At 34.3% G+C, this 19,964-nt stretch overlaps 1 protein-coding gene across 2 annotated transcripts in view; it reads left to right on the top strand.

Moving 5' to 3' along the window:
* Positions 1-13,558, top strand: part of LOC149793666 (uncharacterized) — a 64,860-nt gene extending 51,302 nt beyond the window's left edge. For both annotated transcript variants that reach the window (XM_089967651.1, XM_089967650.1), the window contains exons 8-9: positions 4,705-4,836; positions 9,298-13,558. In XM_089967651.1, the coding sequence (XP_089823777.1) occupies positions 4,705-4,832 (128 nt within the window). In that variant the 3' untranslated portion in view covers positions 4,833-4,836; positions 9,298-13,558. The remainder of the gene's footprint in view (positions 1-4,704; positions 4,837-9,297) is intronic.
* The last annotated feature ends 6,406 nt before the right edge of the window (positions 13,559-19,964 follow it).

The raw sequence follows: 19,964 nt of genomic DNA, 5'->3' as shown, positions 1-19,964 counted from the left end.
TAGAAATAACATGGCAGTGAAGAACATTCCGAACTTGACTCAAAAGAAACAGAAAGTTAGTAATAATTCTGAGAAGAAGAAGAAATCTTCTAAAGTTGTAAAACAGTTTAGCATCAGTTTGCTCCATGAATAAGGACCATTCCCAGCTACGAGCTCATGGCTTAAAAACAAACAGGTCATGATATTTTAGTTACGAGTCTTGATCTAGATTTTTATTTTAACGTTTGAAATTTGGGTGTCAAATGTCAACTGACTCTTTAATTTTAAAATCTTTTGAGAACGCTAACTAGCTTAAAATTAGATATTTCTTTATCTTTTTTTGATTTTTGTGAAAGAAACTTTCATCTAGTTACCATATGAAAACAAACATTGCAATTCAGCAGCACAAAAATCTTTATTTCATTTTCTGGAATGAGTATTGTTATCTTCTACAGCCATTAGTCTCATTCTTTACTCTATAAGTCACCAGCCACCTGTCCTCCTCTCTAAGTCCCATGACAAACTATACCCCCACGTGGCCCATGATGTGTTGGTTACCTTTCTGGTGAGGGGTTCGTAATGGTATAAACACCCATGAGACGTGGGTGTGTCAGTCAAGGGGGTTAGAGTCGTACAGGTTTCGTTGTCTCCATTGGGTAGCAAACGACGTTAACCAGTTTCTTCCGCAAAACTCTTTGCTAGTCTGAAGCAACTGTGAAAAGGAAACATCTGCAGAGAGAGTGAGTGATGATCTTGCTTATACTCAGACAGGCGTGAAGATTTTGTTTTAATCGCTTTGCACTGTTAATAAATCTGTAACAGCCCGGTTTCTTATTTTTGCATGGAGTTATATGTAATTTTCCATTTCTGCCAGCACAGTGCCAAACACGGCTGCATTGATTATTTTTCCTCGATTGCTATTGAGTACAATTTACTGTTTGTAATGAGTCTGTTCTATGTTGCGTACCTTGCTCACGAATGTAGTTGCTCGCGCCACCAAAAATACTGTTTACTACCGATATAGCTCCGAGAACAATACCGATTGGTGCACCTATAATGATGGATGTTGTCGTGATTCCATTGACTCCAAGACCAATAGTTGTTGCCAGAGCGAGTCCGCAAATAGCATCTACGACCAGACACGTGAGTTTGTATTTCATGGTCAACGCGGTTCTCTTGGTAATTGCATCTTGCAGCTATTGTTTCGCTTCGATTATTCTTGTATGACTTTAAGACTAAGGGTATATCATAGTTCTCCTATCAATAATAAAATCGCTTATTTTAATTGTACGATAAACAGACCTTGTTCGGTCTCATCATAAGGCGCAGGCACAATACTCATGCACTTCTATCCATTTATTCTTTTATCCTTGCCCACTTGCCATGCAGATGTTAAAGAGTTCTGCCTCAGGATTACTTAAATCTTCATCGAATATGGGTTCTTGCATTTTGGCATCCCTCTCATATAAAAACACACCGATTAGGCCAGAGCCTTTGACATCGAACGATCATCTCTGTCCATTTACTTTCGCTCGAACAAGTGATTCCTTATTAAATAAAAGTCGAGACCTTTCCTTTTTACGATGAGTAATTGTTGGTTTAATATATTCGATGATGACCGTAACTGGACAAGAGGCATCGTTGAACGCTAGTATGCCATTTTAAAAATAACTCGGTGTGTTTTTGCATCTGGTGCTACAGTCAACGCTTCGGCTTTTTCAATCGCACATGTGTTGATTCCAAGCTAGCTTTGAACTGGCTGTGGCACATCAGCTTGATTCCAAATGGTAATTTCTACTTGGCCCTTAAGAAAATTATATGACAGTTTATACGAGGGCTTGGTAACGCCACTTTGACACAGATATTCCTCGAGAAGTGGAGCAAAGTTGTTATCGATGTTAGTATTTACCGCAATCACATCACCGCTGTCAGATTCCATTTCTTAGATAATAATGATAAAATCTAATCTAAACACAAACACCACAATCGGTTAACCATTCTTCCCAGATAAATGTTGAGTGCTTAAAATTGAATTTCATCTCCGGTGACGATTTTGACATTACAGATGAGTAAGAATTATAAATAACAATGTTTGCCTTCTCAGTTTGTGATATTACTGGTACAATATGAACATAAACATACTGCTTATCATTTATCAGTATTTCCATTCGATCCCAGGTACCTTTAGTTCCGGCTATGATAAATATGTTCCGGACTCGCGCACCATGAAAATATGATGTTTAGATATGTCAATGGCACGTTCAGCCAGAGATGTGAAATTAACACGACCATTTGCTAACGTTCTCACTTTAGTGTATTCTTCTCATTCTTTGAATAATACTTCACCCATTATTGTTCCATGAAGTTACTGCAAGTAGTGGTGCAGGTACCTTAGTGATCTGTTGATCAATTGCGTGAATGCGGCGTGTTACAGACGTGACCTTGCATGCCAAACATTCAGTGATGTCTGTGGATGTTAACTTGCTGATGTGGATCTCATTTATGACCTGAATGTGATTAACCCAACACTGGGACTACGAATCATATAAGATATCGTGCAAGGACACGTGAAAGCAAGATTGCTTGTGGTGGCTTTTATTAGAAACAAATGTAAGCCGTTATAAACAATGGACGTAAAATAACGCATCTTATCCAAAATATACTACAGTCGGCGTGGGTACTAGAGTGGTAAATCTCCCGTGGAATAGTGATCTAGTGCGGCCAAGGTCACTCATGGGATTGTTTGATTCTGGCGATTGTACATGCTTGGGGTGGGGTGCTCCCAGTATTTTATTTAAATTATTATAAAAGTCCCACCAAGGCTCTATTTTGGGTGGAAGTTAAATTTAGTGAAAGATAGATGTAAAGCTCCGAGTTTCCTGTCAGCAATGCGGACGGTTAAATGGTTAAATATACAAAAAAGGTTGATATTCAATGAATAACAGATTAATAACAATTCCATAATCAAATGACTCAAAGTTCCAATTACACTCCTTCCGCTCGACCCTTCACTTACTTTCCCATGACTACCCTTCTGTCGACTTTTGCTGTCTCGACTAGTCTCAATTCCGTCTCCACCTCTTGAAGAATTGGGACTCAATGGAACCGGTATTTCTCTGTCCCATAAAAAGCTTCATGTGAAAATACAAGGACGGTACATTCGTTTTCCTTAGCCCTCTCATCTCACACTACACACATTCTATCATCAGATAACGGCTTTTAAATTTCTTGGGTCACGCATTTTTACACATCGATATACCCATACATCAATACATATTCCTAATACCGTTATTCTACACAATATCACAATAATCAGACGAATTCTTTACTTTACAAATCAAAATACACAAATATTCAAATATCCATGCTCTGATAGATATATACGTCCATAGTAACTACTCTTGCATACATCAACCATGTTTCGAAATTCACAATTCAAGCATGTATAAATTCTAACATAACGCGTCTCGTGAGGGTTTACACCACTACCAACCCCTCGGCAAATAAGTAACAAAAACACCACGGGCCACGTGGGGAGATACCTTGTCATGGGGGTTAGAGATGAAGACGGGTGGCCAAGGGCTCAAAGGGTAAAGAATGAGGCAAAATGACCATTTTCATACTACTGCGATTTAAAAGTAATGATCTAAAAATAAATACCTTTCTGTTGCAAACTAAATCCGCAGTTTTCGACCTTATGACAATTTAAATTCTTATATACTACATAGCTATTGCTGTAGAGAATAGTTTCTTCCAACCTTTTAATTTCATAAGGAAAACTTCCAATTCCTATCTTGTCATATGATGACCCTGTGAAAATAAGTACACACCTGATATCTTGGACTATATTGAACTGTACACTCATGAGAATTGGTGTTCGGATGCATCTCAAGGGGAGTGACCCACACACACCAACACTCCCAGGTTTTATACCATATATGCAAGGCATGTATTAACCAGTGGACCACTGGACAAATCTCACCCATGACCTTATTTTATGCACTTGCTCTCATATCATGTTTTTTTTTGTTTATTATGTTTATATCAGGACTTTTTACTTTTATTATTATATTCATTTTTACTTTATTGTTATTCTGCATTTTTTCAGTTTGAACTTATTCATTTCCACAAGAAACAAATTACAGTTTTATGTGATTTTTCTTTCTATGTATGCAAATATGTAAACTACATAGGGCCACAGTAAGAATCATAGTTCCATGTCATAATGACATTGTACTTTCTTTTACTTTCAATAAAAGAATTATTATGATATCTAGTTGGTACTAACTGGAAATGGTGCCAATCTGCTATCGAATATGGTTACAAACTCATCCATTTTGACAATCTAAAACGGAACTTGTCATATCAACACAGGCTTTTGTCTGGAATTATTTTGATGCATTGTTGGTAACAAATAATAATGGTGTCAGACTTAAATGCAATATGTCTGCCACAGTAACTAATTTGAAAATCTTGTCGTCACTGAATAATAAATAAGATGGTTTGAACATTCTATAGATAAAAGGAAAAAATGGTCTTTTCATGAATTACTGCTAATATTTTCAGCCAGTGGAGCATCAGTTTCTTTCACTTGGACTGTTGTATTCACTGATTGCTGGTTTATGACAAATTCAAAAGGTAGAAAAGGTTAAAGATACCTATAATATATTGACAAAATAGCTGTATAAATTTGTGAATCATACTAATATACTTTTGTTCTTACAGAGGCCGGCTCACCATCGCCAGGTTCAGACCAATCTAAACCTGAGAAACCATCCATTGCTAATACTGCAGCCGGATCAACAGCAAGTTTCTTGGCAATTTTGTGTGTCTTCATTAGTGGCTTGTTTTAGGAAGGTATGTATCTTATATATTCTTCTCCTTCCATTATTCACTTTGCTATTATGCCTTTTCTTAAAACAAATCTGATTTCGGTGATTTCTATTAGCTTCTATTTTCTTACTATATGCCTTAAATAATGTATCTGTGATGATGGTGGTTTGGGTGAAATTAGCAGTTAGGCTACCTATTTAACAGTTATATTTCACTACAAACAAATTTAAATTCTCCGGCTTATAACAACTGCTTCCCTATAACATATCAAGCTAGTGCACTTCGCAAAAGACATCCTGATATCATTTTTATCTGTCTTTAGTGCTTCTGATATATAAATCTGTGTGTTTCCTTTCATAAACTAAACTGTTAATTTCTTTAAAACAATTTGTCTTCAAGTTGATTTGTTAACATGTAAATGATGACTAAATGAGACTTGCACGTACGTTTCAAACTCGACAGCAAAATATAATGGAAATTATTGTACCTTAGTTTTAAAGGCCTGGCAGAGATTATCAAACTTTAAGTATAAATTCTATATTTCCTTTAAAACTATATACTTGTTACTGTTGCTAATTAGAGCCACTTAATCTTCTATCTTGTCCCTAATATCATCAACGTTTGCAACATCTAAAGCTTATTATAAATAACCCTTTAATTAATTTACGTAAACACCTGTACCAGTTGTTTTCCTTATTATATAGGCCAGAGCTAGGCCTGTGAAACAAAAGGATTTATGTCCATGTGGTGGTTTTTGGAGAGTGTGTTTTATAGATACCACTTGTGATTGTTTTAGACAACAAAAGCAGAAAATGTAATATATGTGGATTCATATCAGTATGACTATAATAGACTAGAACAACAAAAACTGGAAACAGTTCAATCACATCATTTGTAACTATAACAAAAAGATCATTCATCATTTGGAAATAGGCAAAAAGTTCATTTTATTAACTTTCCCCATAACATACTCATCCCATTACAGAGTTGGCCCACAACAAAGTCAACCTTACCCTTGATCTTGCATGGCTTCATAACACTTGCTGCTGTTGAACAATAAATAGCAAACAATATTCATGTTGGACCAACGTTTGTATTTCTGTGATATTGCATGGTTTTGGAACACCTGTTAAACAAGAAATATTTAATCAAAATATGTTATTTACTAATTAGTTACTCATCAATTGTTATACAAACTTCAATGGCTTGTTTAACCATGATGTGTAAAGTAATTTCTTTTGTAAATGGGCATTTTGAGTAAAAACAAAATATTGTCCCCCCCCCCATGTAATAACCACATCATCACATCGATGACTACTGACCACTGTGTAGAATGTTCAAGAGTATTAACTGCAAACGATGAAAATTGTTCATCATATGAATGTTTTACAGGTACTAAATTGGGTCACGACATGATATGTGATATTTACTGCTGATAATAAATTTATACAAATAAAATATGTAATAACATTAATTTTCAGAAAAAGGATAAGACAGGCAAAGATAAAAAAGTTTATACAAAAAAAAAAAAAGAATTAAGAATTGGAAATGTTTGCTTTGACTCTGTGCTAATATATTTTTCTAAACAAATAGTATCTATTTAACACATTTAGCATAGTGGCTTTACAAGGACAGAGACATTTTAAACTTAGAATACTGGAAAATATTTTCTGTTGAAACAAAATATACTGTACGTGGATTGGAAGTGTGACTGTATCAGATTACATGTGTCAAGATATGTTTACAATCACAAGTAGTAGAATAGACACATGCTACATTCAACTCAGTAGACAGTTAACAGCAACGGGACAAGTATAGTTACAAAACGTTAACTATGTAATATATAATTTAATTAATCTGGGAATATTTTTCCCAATTTATTTATATTGCAAAATAAATGACTATTGAACGAAACAGTCAAAGAATATTATATATACATTATTTTGATATAAACTGTAGACTGAAAGGCTGAGTATATAATGGATCAATTATGTTTTGTGCTGATTTGGATAGGCCAAGATAGTTATGGGACGAGAACGTTAATGGACATACTCTGCTATTTGGATAGGCCAAGATAGTTATGGGACGAGAACGTTAATGGACATACTCTGCTATTTGGATAGGCCAAGATAGTTGTGGGACGAGAACGTTAATGGACATACTCTGCTATTTGGATAGGCCAAGATAGTTATGGGACGAGAACGTTAATGGACATACTCTGCTATTTGGATAGGCCAAGATAGTTATGGGACGAGAACGTTAATGGACATACTCTGCTATTTGGATAGGCCAAGATAGTTATGGGACGAGAACGTTAATGGACATACTCTGCTATTGGCGAAGTAGAAAAAGAATTTTACAAATAACCAATCTGAGGCTGATAACAGATTTCCACTGGCTGAAATGTAGGTAATTGCTTGCTACTGAAAATCAATAAACATCACAGTCCTTCTATCTAATCCTTTGTAGCCTTGATTGGTTATGATGGTAACTGCTGTTACAAGGCAAAGAAAAACGGTACGAATCATATCTAGACTAATGTTCAGTGTCACTTAAACTACCATTGTAGTGCTAGAAACATGTACACCTTCCTAATACAATTACCCATTGCGTCTTCAAAGGGAATAATCAAGGACATGCATAATGTCAAATCAATTCCTTATACCTGTCAACTATCCTGGCGGGAGAAAAAAATTCCCGACGTTTGGAGTCATTCCACGCTTTACTCTCAATATCATATCATTTCCCGATTTATGCAGAGAACTCCCAATTGTTACATTTTTCAGTAAATAAAATGTTCAGTTTATACATTATTCAAGTCAATTTATGAATGTTACCAACCTTACAACAATACTAAAATCAGACCATCAATCACAGCAAACAATAAAACACAACAATACATATTGTCAGCAATTAATTACAGTACTAAGAATGGTCACGGATGCTGTAGCATCTCCCTTTCCCCAAAAGAAACTTAAACGGGTGAATACCAGGTATTACTTAACTGTATATACAAACATTAATTACCATCATTAAACAACGTGCACAGACTCAGATCTGCCTGGGTAAAATTTCCATTTTCTTGATCAAATTGAGAGCTAATGCTTGATTGATATTCATCCTTTACCTTGAAACTTCATTCTGTTTTTATCCAGTGATTTGAGACTTGTGATTCGGTACTGTAAGCTGCTTGACAATACTTAAATTTCACATGTTGCTTGAACACAATGTTTTAAAATTAAGTACTGAGAGCTGCATCCTTGGGGGACAATATCTGCTGCACATGTTTTCTTTGGGGCATTAACTTCATTCTATTCCATTTATTCACCCAAGAATGTAATGTCAACACTATATGGTGTATTCAAACAGAACCATTGAGTAAAGTTCACACAGTTGCTGCTCTCATCCCAACCTTCATTGGACAGCGCATTCTTCGCTGGGCTCCTTCACTTTCCGTTGAAGAAACGTTACTCAATGTTATCCATAACATTCTGTCAGGGAGTTTTACAGACCATCTGTGACCGCAGTACAACCACGTTTGCCATTCAGTAGCCGCTAAATCACTCACTGACAGAATGAAGCAAAACAGTTTCATAAGTAGCAGCAGACAATCCCCCTAGGCAAACAGTATAATTATAAATAAAAACTTAACTACATCTGTGTTTTGCTGTGTATACATTTAAGCTATATAATGCATGTGTACTTCATTATACATATCTTTAAATAGGGAAGTCATGCTATTCAGTTTATTGGGAACTACTTCACACAGCATTTGTGTTATTAGTCCCCCATGATAACATCATGAGTGGGTATTATATTTTTTCTTCTGTTGGTTCAAGCATCTGTATGTCAGTCCTTCCTTAATCCATTGTAGCATGATTGTACTTAATGTTTACAAGATAGACAATTTCAAATTGTTATAGATGTCTATATGTTGTTGATAATAATAAATAATAAATAGGCTATGTGAGAAAGTTTGTGTTACATTGTTATTTTTTTCTATATTTTTGGGATTAGGACTTTTTAGGTGAAAAAATGTTATATCCATATTGTTTTTACATTTTTTTAATTTCTTTTTGAAAACTTTAGAAGGATTACTCTGTAAACGCTTATCCCATGCACACGAAATATGGCATGCAGGTTTATATGCATATGTAAATAGCCTGATTACTTTCTGTTGGCATTTACCTAAATTTTACAAGATTGTGTGGCTTTTTTCTCCACATATTGGACTTTGATATTCCGGGGTTGCATGGGGGAAGCGTTTTATTTTACAAATGAATCTATATTGTTATGTATTTTTTAAATTTGTATTGATAAGATGACTGATTATGTAATAATATAAATCATAAAAGACTAGTAAAGCTTGAGTACCTGCCAAAAACACAGAAGCCAAGTTTTCTTTCATATGTTCAGCATACATTCAAGTTTTACAAACCATGTCTGATTCCTACAAAATGCATTTGCATTTTGTTATGTTTTCAGGAATATTGAGAACTGACAAATGGAATATCAGCCTTTATGCAGTCCCAGCATTTAAGATGAGTGTGACACCATTGCGGAAAAATTGCCAGGCTGTCAACCGACTTGTACAAACAGAAAAAAATGTTAAAAGTATAAAACAACATCATTCTGGGAATGGAACCAAGAAACAAACAAATTTTGTCACCAAGTTTAGAAGACAGTCTGTGAGACTTTATTTCTTTGAAAGGTGTAAATGTTGCCACAAATATAATGACTTTAGACCTTCCAATAAACATTTTAAATCAACCAAACAATAGCCGAATGAAGTTTGAAAATGTGTCCAATTTGTGTAAGTTGAAAGTCACACAATCCTGCTATCAAATACACAAAGAAAGAGATATATAGACAAGTTAATTTCTTTGGCATGACATAACTATTAGTTCACTTAAGATTTCCAATGGTCTTTTATAATTTTCTTTAATATTTCCTTTCAGAAGATGTTTTTGTCTTTCATTGAAACGGAATCGGAATTATCCTTCTTTATTTTTTAGTAAGAGATAGAAAAAGCAACCACATCGATTTAATCCAAATTTTTCCCAGAGTTCGTAGTACTAAAATACTTCCAGACAAATGATGCCTTAATTGAATGATAACATCATTTCAGATTATGAAGTAACGTTTGATTGTACACAATTGGACGAACATGACCTTAAATAAGATTTTTTCCGTTGAATTAGGAACTATTCTTTTGTCAACTCCAAAATCTCCTATCCTACAAATGTGTACAATGACATCACTAATTAATAATGGGATATATTTGCAATTTTGCTGTATCCTCTTAAAGTTGCCTCCCTTAGTATGACTGCTAGTTATAATCATGTACATGCTATATAGCTATTCGGCATGAATTTTTTCACTTGTAATGGATCTTTTCACAAATCATTTTCACATTTATGTACATTACACAAAATCTTTCCAAACTTAACATTTGGTAAACTATACTTTAATTATGTAGGTAATTCGACTCATATTTGTAAGTTTTCCGCAAAATTGGGACATGGATCTTCACACTGTTAGGTCTTGCGTGGTTTTCCATTTCAAGCTACTATTTAAACTGCTGATAAAGCACAATAGGATATTAATTTGCACCATATTATTTGCCTGATCAATTTCATTATCTTCAGTTTTCTGTAAAAATGTGATATGAAAGTGTTCCTTGTTTTGCTCATATTTATTGTATCAATTCTAATTCTTCTTTGGGATTTGTCCTCTGTATTTCACATAGTTAACTGAAACATAATTGAGATTGACTTGCTTTTTAATTGTGTGTCTTAGGCTCTGTGAGTATGACGGTTGGTTGTTTTGATATAGCAAACTAAAGCATTAATAGTTTGGACATAAAGGTAAATAGTCAAAATGTCACAGAAAAGATAAAGGTTAGGTCAACATTTCAGGCAATCGTAAATGTTCCTTCCTATAAACGCAGTGATGCACAGAGACTTGTATATATGTGTCCAAAATGTAGATTTGGTAATTGGTTAACAATTAAATATCGATGGTGGGTTCATCCAAAACAATTAATCAGTGATTTAATCATTGGCAGACAATATTTTTGACATGGAGAATAGAACTTTTGCGTACTGTCAAGCTTCTTGTTTCCTGAGAAGTCAGTGAGTTGACTGGCATATTTGTCTTTTGACATTGCTGGTGCTCAGGAAAAACTAAATAGTGGATTTTCACAATAAATGGAAGCTTCTAATCACATTTTAGTTTTCTGTGAACCTTCAACCTTATAAGTTGTAAAAGAAAATCTTAACTTATTTATAAATGATTATGGAAGATTGTAATCATGCTTGGTTGCTTGACGATTCTGACAAATCGTACAGGTATTTGAATTCGTCTTCAAACCAATAATTAAATATTATTAGCTTTTCTGATCAGAGTCTCAATGCCATGTTTCAATTTACCTTTCAAACGTAAAAAGTTAAATTTTTAAGTAAGTAATCTCAAAACTGAGACATTTGAAACTTGCTTGCTAATTTGTTTCATGAATTCCAGTAAAACATTATTATAAAATTGTAAATTGTCTCAAAATATTGTACTTGCAAACTTTATGTAGTAATCTGAACAATCACAATGAAACTAACTTAACAACTTACCAGAAATGATTTGCTTACCTTCATGTATATATACTGCCTTTGGCTTGTAATTGGACATACAAGAGAAAACGTATTTGGAAAGGCTTTGTGACTTGACTTATTTTAATTGTGAGTTTGGACAAGTTTTTTTTATATTAATCATTATAATTGTGTTTTATTTTGAAGAGCTGACATTTTCTTATATTGAAATAAAGTTTTGTCATTATTTTGTTTTTTGTTTGTAAAATGCTACAATGACAGATGAAATATGGTTACATTATAAACAATGAAAATGAAGAGACACAAAGAAAACTATAAACTAATGGATTGGTGGATGGCGTACTTGTCAACTTGTATCAGTTACCCATAATTTGTACATTTATTCCATTTCCATCATTATATGGCCGTACAACCGTTCTGTACATTTATTTCTTATACAAATGTATGTTTCTTTTTTAAAATATTTACAATTCTTTCGCGTTGTAAGCCCGTGAGTCTGGACTTATTTTATTTTAAATCGAGCACGATACAGAAACTTATTAAGCTATGCATAACCAAGGTGGGGATAACTCTAATATGCTTTTGAAAATTAACGTTAGGCCCTGAGAGCAAAACATGTCTTTTTTAACCATACCCATCATTAAAGTGATGTCTTGCACAAAATTATTGGCTTTATATTACAAGTAAAACCCCAAATCGGACATTATTTTAATTTTAGTGAGCTTTTTAAAGTGAGTAAGGGCATGACAAATATTTAAATTGCACTTTATGTTTTATTCTGCAAAATACGTGCTCGACACATACATTTTGAGAAACAGCAACTATTTAACCATTTTGTTTAGATATTTTTCTTACAGTTTTAGCTGATGCGTGTTGCTTGAAATTAAGTTTTGGATTACGTGGGTCAGACATGTGGTCCAAACAGGAAGATGCATTGCCTATATGACAGAAGTAGCACAAATACTTGATGACATTCTCATGTCTTGAAAATATGTTACACTGCAAAAACAATTCACTCAAGTCGGCACACCATATAGCAAATTCATAACTTTTCAAACACAAGGTACACACTTTAAATAGAACTGATCTCCAGCATAAGAGGTATTAACATATGGACTGCTACTTTGGTGATTTGTTTTTTGTTAGATTTCAATTTTTGGAAAGCTCATGGCGTAATAGGGTTAATGTGGGGGGGGGGGAATAATGTTACGTGTTTAGGCTCTAATAACAGTAACAAATGTAGCAGGAGCACATATGTTATAATTTTATATATTCATGTTTTAATTAGGCAGAAGTATGTATTTTTTTATTTTATGCAATTAATGCTCATTAATGAGTAAATTAAAGGCATCAGTTGCAATGATTGTGTTATTCTCATTTTACACATATTTAGCCATTAAGGCAACATTGAACTACGATTACCTGTTTAAGTTTTGTTCACTCTGAGCAATGAAGCTACCATGATTACTGTTCATACTGGGTTGTTCTATTGTATGACAAGTGGTAAGTAACATTTTGGTTAGTTTGCTTCTTGTCTGTATAAACAGCATAGAATGAACAGCATATTAGTGGTGGTCATTCCATTGGAGCTTCTGAAGGATGCTGGTCATAACAATGCATTTAGAAAGGTGCCTGATGATTCTTTTGCTTCAAGGAAAATGTGACCTGATTTTTGTCCCATATGATAAGGTAAATATATTTATAATATGGCTAATGTAATAGTTTATTTTATATGTACTCTGTATACATGTATTACTATAGAATGTATGTTGATGTATTTCAGTATCTTTAATAGGTTATCTACCTGCATATTATTTTAAAAGCCTATCATTATGTCCATGCGAGTGTCTGTTTGTCTACTCTCTACTTTTGCTCTACTCACTGATTGATGTGTTTAGGTTTATTTGGTCCACTATCTCTATACATGGATAATCAATAAATATATGGTGTAATAAGCTATTTGTATTGAATGTAGTATAAACAGAATCAATGTAAACATGCAGACCAATAATGCACTAATAACGGTATTATTTATTGTTGCAGTAAATGTATTTTTATTGTATTTTCAGGGTGTAAAAAAGCATGATAAATGTATCAATCTGCACTTATCAACCTTAATGTACAATAAACCCAATAATAACAAATACTGGACTTGTATCATTTATTTATTCAGTGAGTAGAAGGCAAGAGCTGTAACATTTGGTGCCCACCGTGGGACAAATTGTGCTGAAGCCGAGGTTATGTAAATATGTATGATAGAAGGAAGACTAGATCAAGTGGATTAAACAAGAAAAAACGGAGATATAATTTCTTCAATATCATGCTGTCAGTAGATTTGTAGATTTGGGTACTTCAGCCATATAAATTTATGAAAACAACATCATCGAATAATACACATGGAACTCCGGCTGTGTTTGTTCTCTGGTACATTCACGGGGGTCAGGAAACGTTTGTGTGGGCATTTTCATTGATACTCTGTGGGCCATCTGAACTCTGTAATTGGCACAGTGATATTCATCTTGTACTTACATAGACTGATAGTTATGTGGTTTGACTCATTAGGCCACTGGATAATTTTTTCGTTTAACCTGAACCAAATTACTCTTTGATAAAGTAGCTAAGAATGGATATCATCAGTGCAAGTTGAATAAATTTGTATTTATTACATAAACATATAGGAATATTTAAACTTGCTATATATTTTTGTGGTGCGGTTTTATCTTAAGTCCACCATATAGCAAACCTTCGTAACAGATACTCAAATTAATGGTTTTTCTCCCTGAACTTTAATTTTGTTGCCATTCATTTGTTTTTACTTAGTACATTTTTAGGACATATGTTACTTTGGAAATTTCTTTTACATCTTAAAATCTGCATTATACCAGAGTTAGAATACAGGTAGTTCTAGTTCAATTCATTATTCTTAAAACAATTTTCCCATAGACTATATTTTTCCAGTGGTACAATATTCATTATTGACAACACATAAAAATTGTTCTTTAAACGCTGACATATCATTTTGTATTAAATTCACGTTCATTCAGATATGCTCATGTTTCATTTAATATGAAAAAGTTTCATACAAAGATATTTATCTTGCTATATGCTTCTACTAAATTCAACTTTCATAATTGTAAGGCTAACTAGGTCAGATGTAATCGGTGCCAACGGCACGTGCCATCACTTCGTTAGGCAAGTGTTAGTCTTGTAAATATGCAATAGCTGTGTTACACATTATTTAGAAAGCTGCCGTAAAATGCTTTATTGCAGTATTAGTGCTTCTCGATTATTTCATGTATATTAGGCTTATGTTATGTGAAGTTCATAGTTTTATTTCTTTTTGATAGTCAAATACCTGCAGCTGCCATTTTATACGATTGTAATGAATTCCGCGTTCATTTTTTTAACTAGTGACTGATAATGTTGAAGTGTTGGATTAGGTTATGCAAGTATTTACAAGCATATCAATAATGGTAAATAATGTTTCCAAGGTAAATATGAATATGCAGAAATGAAATGTTTAATTTATTTAGACCACGCATTGCCAACTAAACTTTGATATATGTTGCACGTAACTTACAGAATAAAACTTGGATATGAAGCCGATAAATCTTTAAGGCTCTTTTTTCCTTCAACCGGTCACATTTTGGCTCTGAAAGCAGGGGTCTGTAAATATTGCTTGGCAATACGTGGTATCATAGGGTCAGACCAGGATACTGGAAACTATGAGGGATGATCAGACTGATCCGCTGAGTAAGATTACGAGGTCATATGAACTTTTGATTAGGACATTAACAGTTCACTTGCTATAATTTGACTCGATATTTAACACAAAACATTTCTGACCTAGCATTTGATTTCATAGGCTAATTTCAACAGATTCAATGATTCTGTATGGACATTTATTTGTTTCGTATTAAATGAACACAACAATACTGTTGTCAATTATTTAATTTCGTTTGAACTTTTATATTCTCATGTTACGTGTTTAGGCTCATATAATCAGCATTTCAAGAAATAAAGAAAACAGCAAGCTTTGAAAAATATAATAAATACTTTATTTCCCTCGAAAAAGTCTGTATAAATGAAAATAAATGAACTTAAGTTTTCCAGAATCAAATCCAGAAATAATCCAAGAATAATCCATGAATAAAGTTTTCGAAGTCCTAATATTGAAATCATCTAATGATTTCAAATTACGAGTCCCGATGAAGATTCCAATATGGAAAGCGAAGACGTATGCTGTAGCCTGTAATGTGTTGAAGTCTACAGTTAGTTGCAGTAACACAATAATTAATCCTCCGGTCTTGCAAATCGGATACAACTTTCAAGAAATGTCCTTGTTCAAGAATTCTGTATGAATATAATATTTCCAGAGAAACGAATTAATCTTTTAGAGTCCAAGTAATCTGAAGAAAAATTAACATATAACTCAAAAGCTCAAAACTTTAATGCTGGTCACAACATAAGAAAAAAAAACGTGACATCATGTGTTTAAAAGCCCGGACTCTCAGATCTCACTCTCTAAACATCACTATTAATACTAAGTATTTCGCAATTTCGGAAATACCTAATTGCGAAACAGAGGATCACGTCATCATGTTTACATGTAAAAACAAATCACATCGCTCATGTATGTCCTTGATATTACCAATCATTTTACTCCGATAAAAAGTTGTTTACTTGACCCTCAATCAGGACCAGGAAATATGTCAAAAATAGAAACAAGTTTATATTATTAGGGATCTAAGGATAAATTCAGGTCAAACTTAAATTTCTGGAAAATATAAAATTCCTAGAAAACAAAATTACAATACATCGATATGTAAAGAAAGTAAAACGACTCCAAAACCCACAAACAATCGAAACTTAAACAACTTAAATAAAATAAAATTTAAATCAAATATATGTAACAATATGTTAGAATATGGTCAACTTAACTTGATTAATTTTCAGTATTTGATCTTCATACTTGGATCGAACAATATTCGAACAGTTGAAATATATGCATCACATCTCATTGCATAATTGGTCTAATTATCTATTTGTGGTGTTTCATTCAGCTGAAAAATAGATTATGTCAGTGACTTGAATTTGAAAACAGAAACATTAGTTGTGATATTGCACACATGCTAAGAATTGTGCAACGTATTTACATTGTTTCAATTGGGGTGTTGAAGCGATATTTATCCTGCATATGACTTTGTATATGGTACTTAATTTTGTCTATGCGTCTTCGGTTTTGGCTCAAATATGATTCTGCATACTAGTCTCAATATTTTATTTAGTTACTCGTTTTGAGGGCATATCTCTATTGTAGAGCAAACAATTTAGTTTACTCATATCCGCCAATACTATATTGGTGATTAGTAGCAACAGTTTCCTTAATTTACCGACATCTCTTCCTTCCCACCCCCATCTCTTGTAGTTTCAGGATCCATTACAGTAATATTGTGTTAATTGTGTGTGAAGCTTACGTTATATAACTATTCTGATTTCATATATACTTTCTGGTTCTGTGTTAGCGTTTGATTTGATTCATATTTGTCTTGTAAGTGAGCTACTGTTACGACTTTAATAACACATTGGAGTTACAATATTGTGTTGAGTCAAGAGGCGTGCGAATAAGATTTGCCCTATCGGCGTTATACAAATTTAAGGAAATTCCGTAAGGACAAATAACAGCAGATAGAAATCATGGTAGAAGAACCTCTGCATTTATACCTACAATGGACGGGTATAATGACAGCGTTTATTTTGGTTTTAGTATACACGAGAACAAGCATGTGGATAGTCTTGTTTATTTCTCAATTTTTCAAGTATTTATACCTTGCATACTTAATAGTCATGAAAATGAAAATAGTAGAAGAATTCTAATATAAATCGTTCAAATAGTATGGTTTTCCTCTTGTTATGAATGATTTGGAAAGGCTAGCTAGTCAGAATGCTTCCCCCGCTTTTATGAAATTGTCATTGTCGAGTTGTTCAGTCCGTTGAACTGGTAGCAAGGAGTCATTGTAAGCAAACATAAGATGTTTGAGTGCAATTGACATAACATTGTTTATTAAGTATATTTTCAGTCACATGTGCTTATGATTGATTTTTGCACAAAACATGGCCTGGGATCTATATGAATCAATTCGTTCTCTTTAAATACGTGGAGTATGTCTGCGCACGCAAGAGCACTCGCGCGCGTGGAATATGCCTCAAGAATATCGAATGGGACTAGCAATTTCTTTAAAACTTTACACTATCTGGTTGTTTGTGGAGATGGGCCTCATTGCAGGAAGTGTCGATAAATAATAGCAATTATTAGACGTTCATGCATATTTTCCATGCTACTATTGTGACTATTATTGTTACTACTTTTCTTTGTCGTTGATGGCGCCATTTATATATCTAGTCTTTGTATATTGCATTGTCTACTTATTTCACAGGCGGCGGGGATACAATAAATTGAAATTCTTTTTAACTTACAAAGTCAGACACATTAGATTACAGTGTTTTGCAATTTATATATTATGGAGTGGAAATCATACGTTGTTGAAATGTGTCAATATTTCAATAAGGTTTATATTGTTCAAGTACATAGGACATTGTACTTCAATTGTTTATCTGCTACTATCAATCCTTGATCAGTACACATAAACAATATACCAATGTCACTGGCTGTAAGCAGACGAAGTAAAACGTTTGCGCATACATCATCTGCATGTAACGAATGATAGGTTCAATCTTGTGTCGTCAGGCAGTCTTAATCTTTAGGAACATTGGTTCGAATATGCAAAGGTGTAACAAACGTTCGAGAGTATACTGCCAGTTCGACTGACCATATTATGTGTCTTACACGCGTAAACTGGAAAACGCTATCGGCCTATAGTGGTGACAGTTTGTTCAAATGTTATATTTCTTTAAATTTTCTCCTAAATGAGTTCCAATAAATAAACTGGAATTAGAATGGCTACCTATCGTTGGAATACAAAGCAAATGTTATATTTATGTTGCATGGGTCAAGCAACACGGACTCTTCATAAATCTTTAAGATAAGCACATATAACCGTTGTGATTAGTCAAGATAATTTAGAATCACCACTAACCTTAATTCAAACTACTTAAAAGTTGTGTGGAGTTGTCAATTTCACGATTGAGGAGTGCAGCCGCTGCTGTACTTGTTGTGATGCAGTACCAATATCTCGCTTAAATGCAGCAAACATTATCTAACCCTCTACTAATGATATGTGGTCACTTTTCATAGGATTGATGTACAGTGTTTAACGACACCATCCTTACAAATTAGAAAGAATAGCCAAGACCAAATTCCTTGCCTAGGTGACATTCATTGGAGTGTAAATTACAAATGAAATTTGGTTTAAAAGATATTTGGATGTAAAATACCAGTGAGCATAGTATATCAAATCTTACTCAGCGTCGATCAAACAATAATCAATGTGTCGGACCTATATCTCGGAATCTCAGACATTAAATTATCTTAAAAAATATTTCAAAGCCTCGCTAGTTGTTCATATTCGAACACGAAGGTCAGGGAGTGACCTTTAAATATTTCCATGGAAAACATTGTACTGCAACGTACAGACGAAACACAAAAACCCCAACACGATGATGTTGGGCTAAGCATTTTTTCTGCCTTTCAAGACATTCAACCAACATTCGCACATTGTATCGATGACGTTTTTGGAAGTGGATTGAATTAGTTTTTATCGCATGGGTGGAAAATCTTTGGACAGAACGGACAAGTCCCCATGTTTAACTAAACGAGGAGGAAGTGTTTTCATTTTCTTTAATTTGGGTTTAGAAGAATGATAGCTGGGGGGGGGGGGGGTAGGTGGCATATTTGGGTGTTCAGGAGAACAAAAACACTGATTCCCATGCTTTGCCTCAGGTCTTTTGTATACTGGAACGCGTCGCCGCTGATTGTCTTTACCTCGTATAAATTTGATGACAATCATCACGAGTCGTGGAAGGCTTCTCAACGGACTAAATTGGGACGGTTCTTTTCTGGACAAATCCAGTAAACTCTGTAACGTGATCTCTCTTGGAATTTGATTTTGGGGGGCAGGTACTTTTGTAAGCATCTGCCACTGCAGCTAAGTAGGAGGGGAGTGTCACCGCTGTAAACCGCTCCGGTGGCCTAGTGGTTAGAGCGTCCGCCTCGGATGCGGGAGGTCGTGGGTTCGATCCCCGGCCGAGTCATACCAGAGACTTAAAAAATGGTACTAACAGCTGCCTCGCTTGGCGTTCAGCATTAAGAGGTTAGTGTTAGGACTGGTCGGCCTGGTGTCAGGATAATCTGACTGGGTGGGACATCATGCTACATGTCTGCGGCATGATGCCCCAGTGCTAGACATCACTATAAACTGCCACATTGCAGACATCGTAGCGATATGACTGAAAAATTGTTAAAGCTACGTTAAAAATCAAAATCACATCACATCACACACGTCACCGCTGTAGGAGACGTTTTATTGTTACAGCAACTGAGGAAGAACGGGTGTCAAATCTGATTGGGCAGGTGTCACCAACAATGGAGAA

Source organism: Sinohyriopsis cumingii, chromosome 8, assembly GCF_028554795.1.
Source record: "Sinohyriopsis cumingii isolate HCF-2022 chromosome 8, ASM2855479v2, whole genome shotgun sequence".
In the NCBI taxonomy this organism is placed as follows: Eukaryota; Metazoa; Mollusca; class Bivalvia; order Unionida; family Unionidae; genus Sinohyriopsis; species Sinohyriopsis cumingii.
Note: the sequence above shows the minus strand (reverse complement) of the source record. Positions and strands in the feature narration are given on the sequence as shown.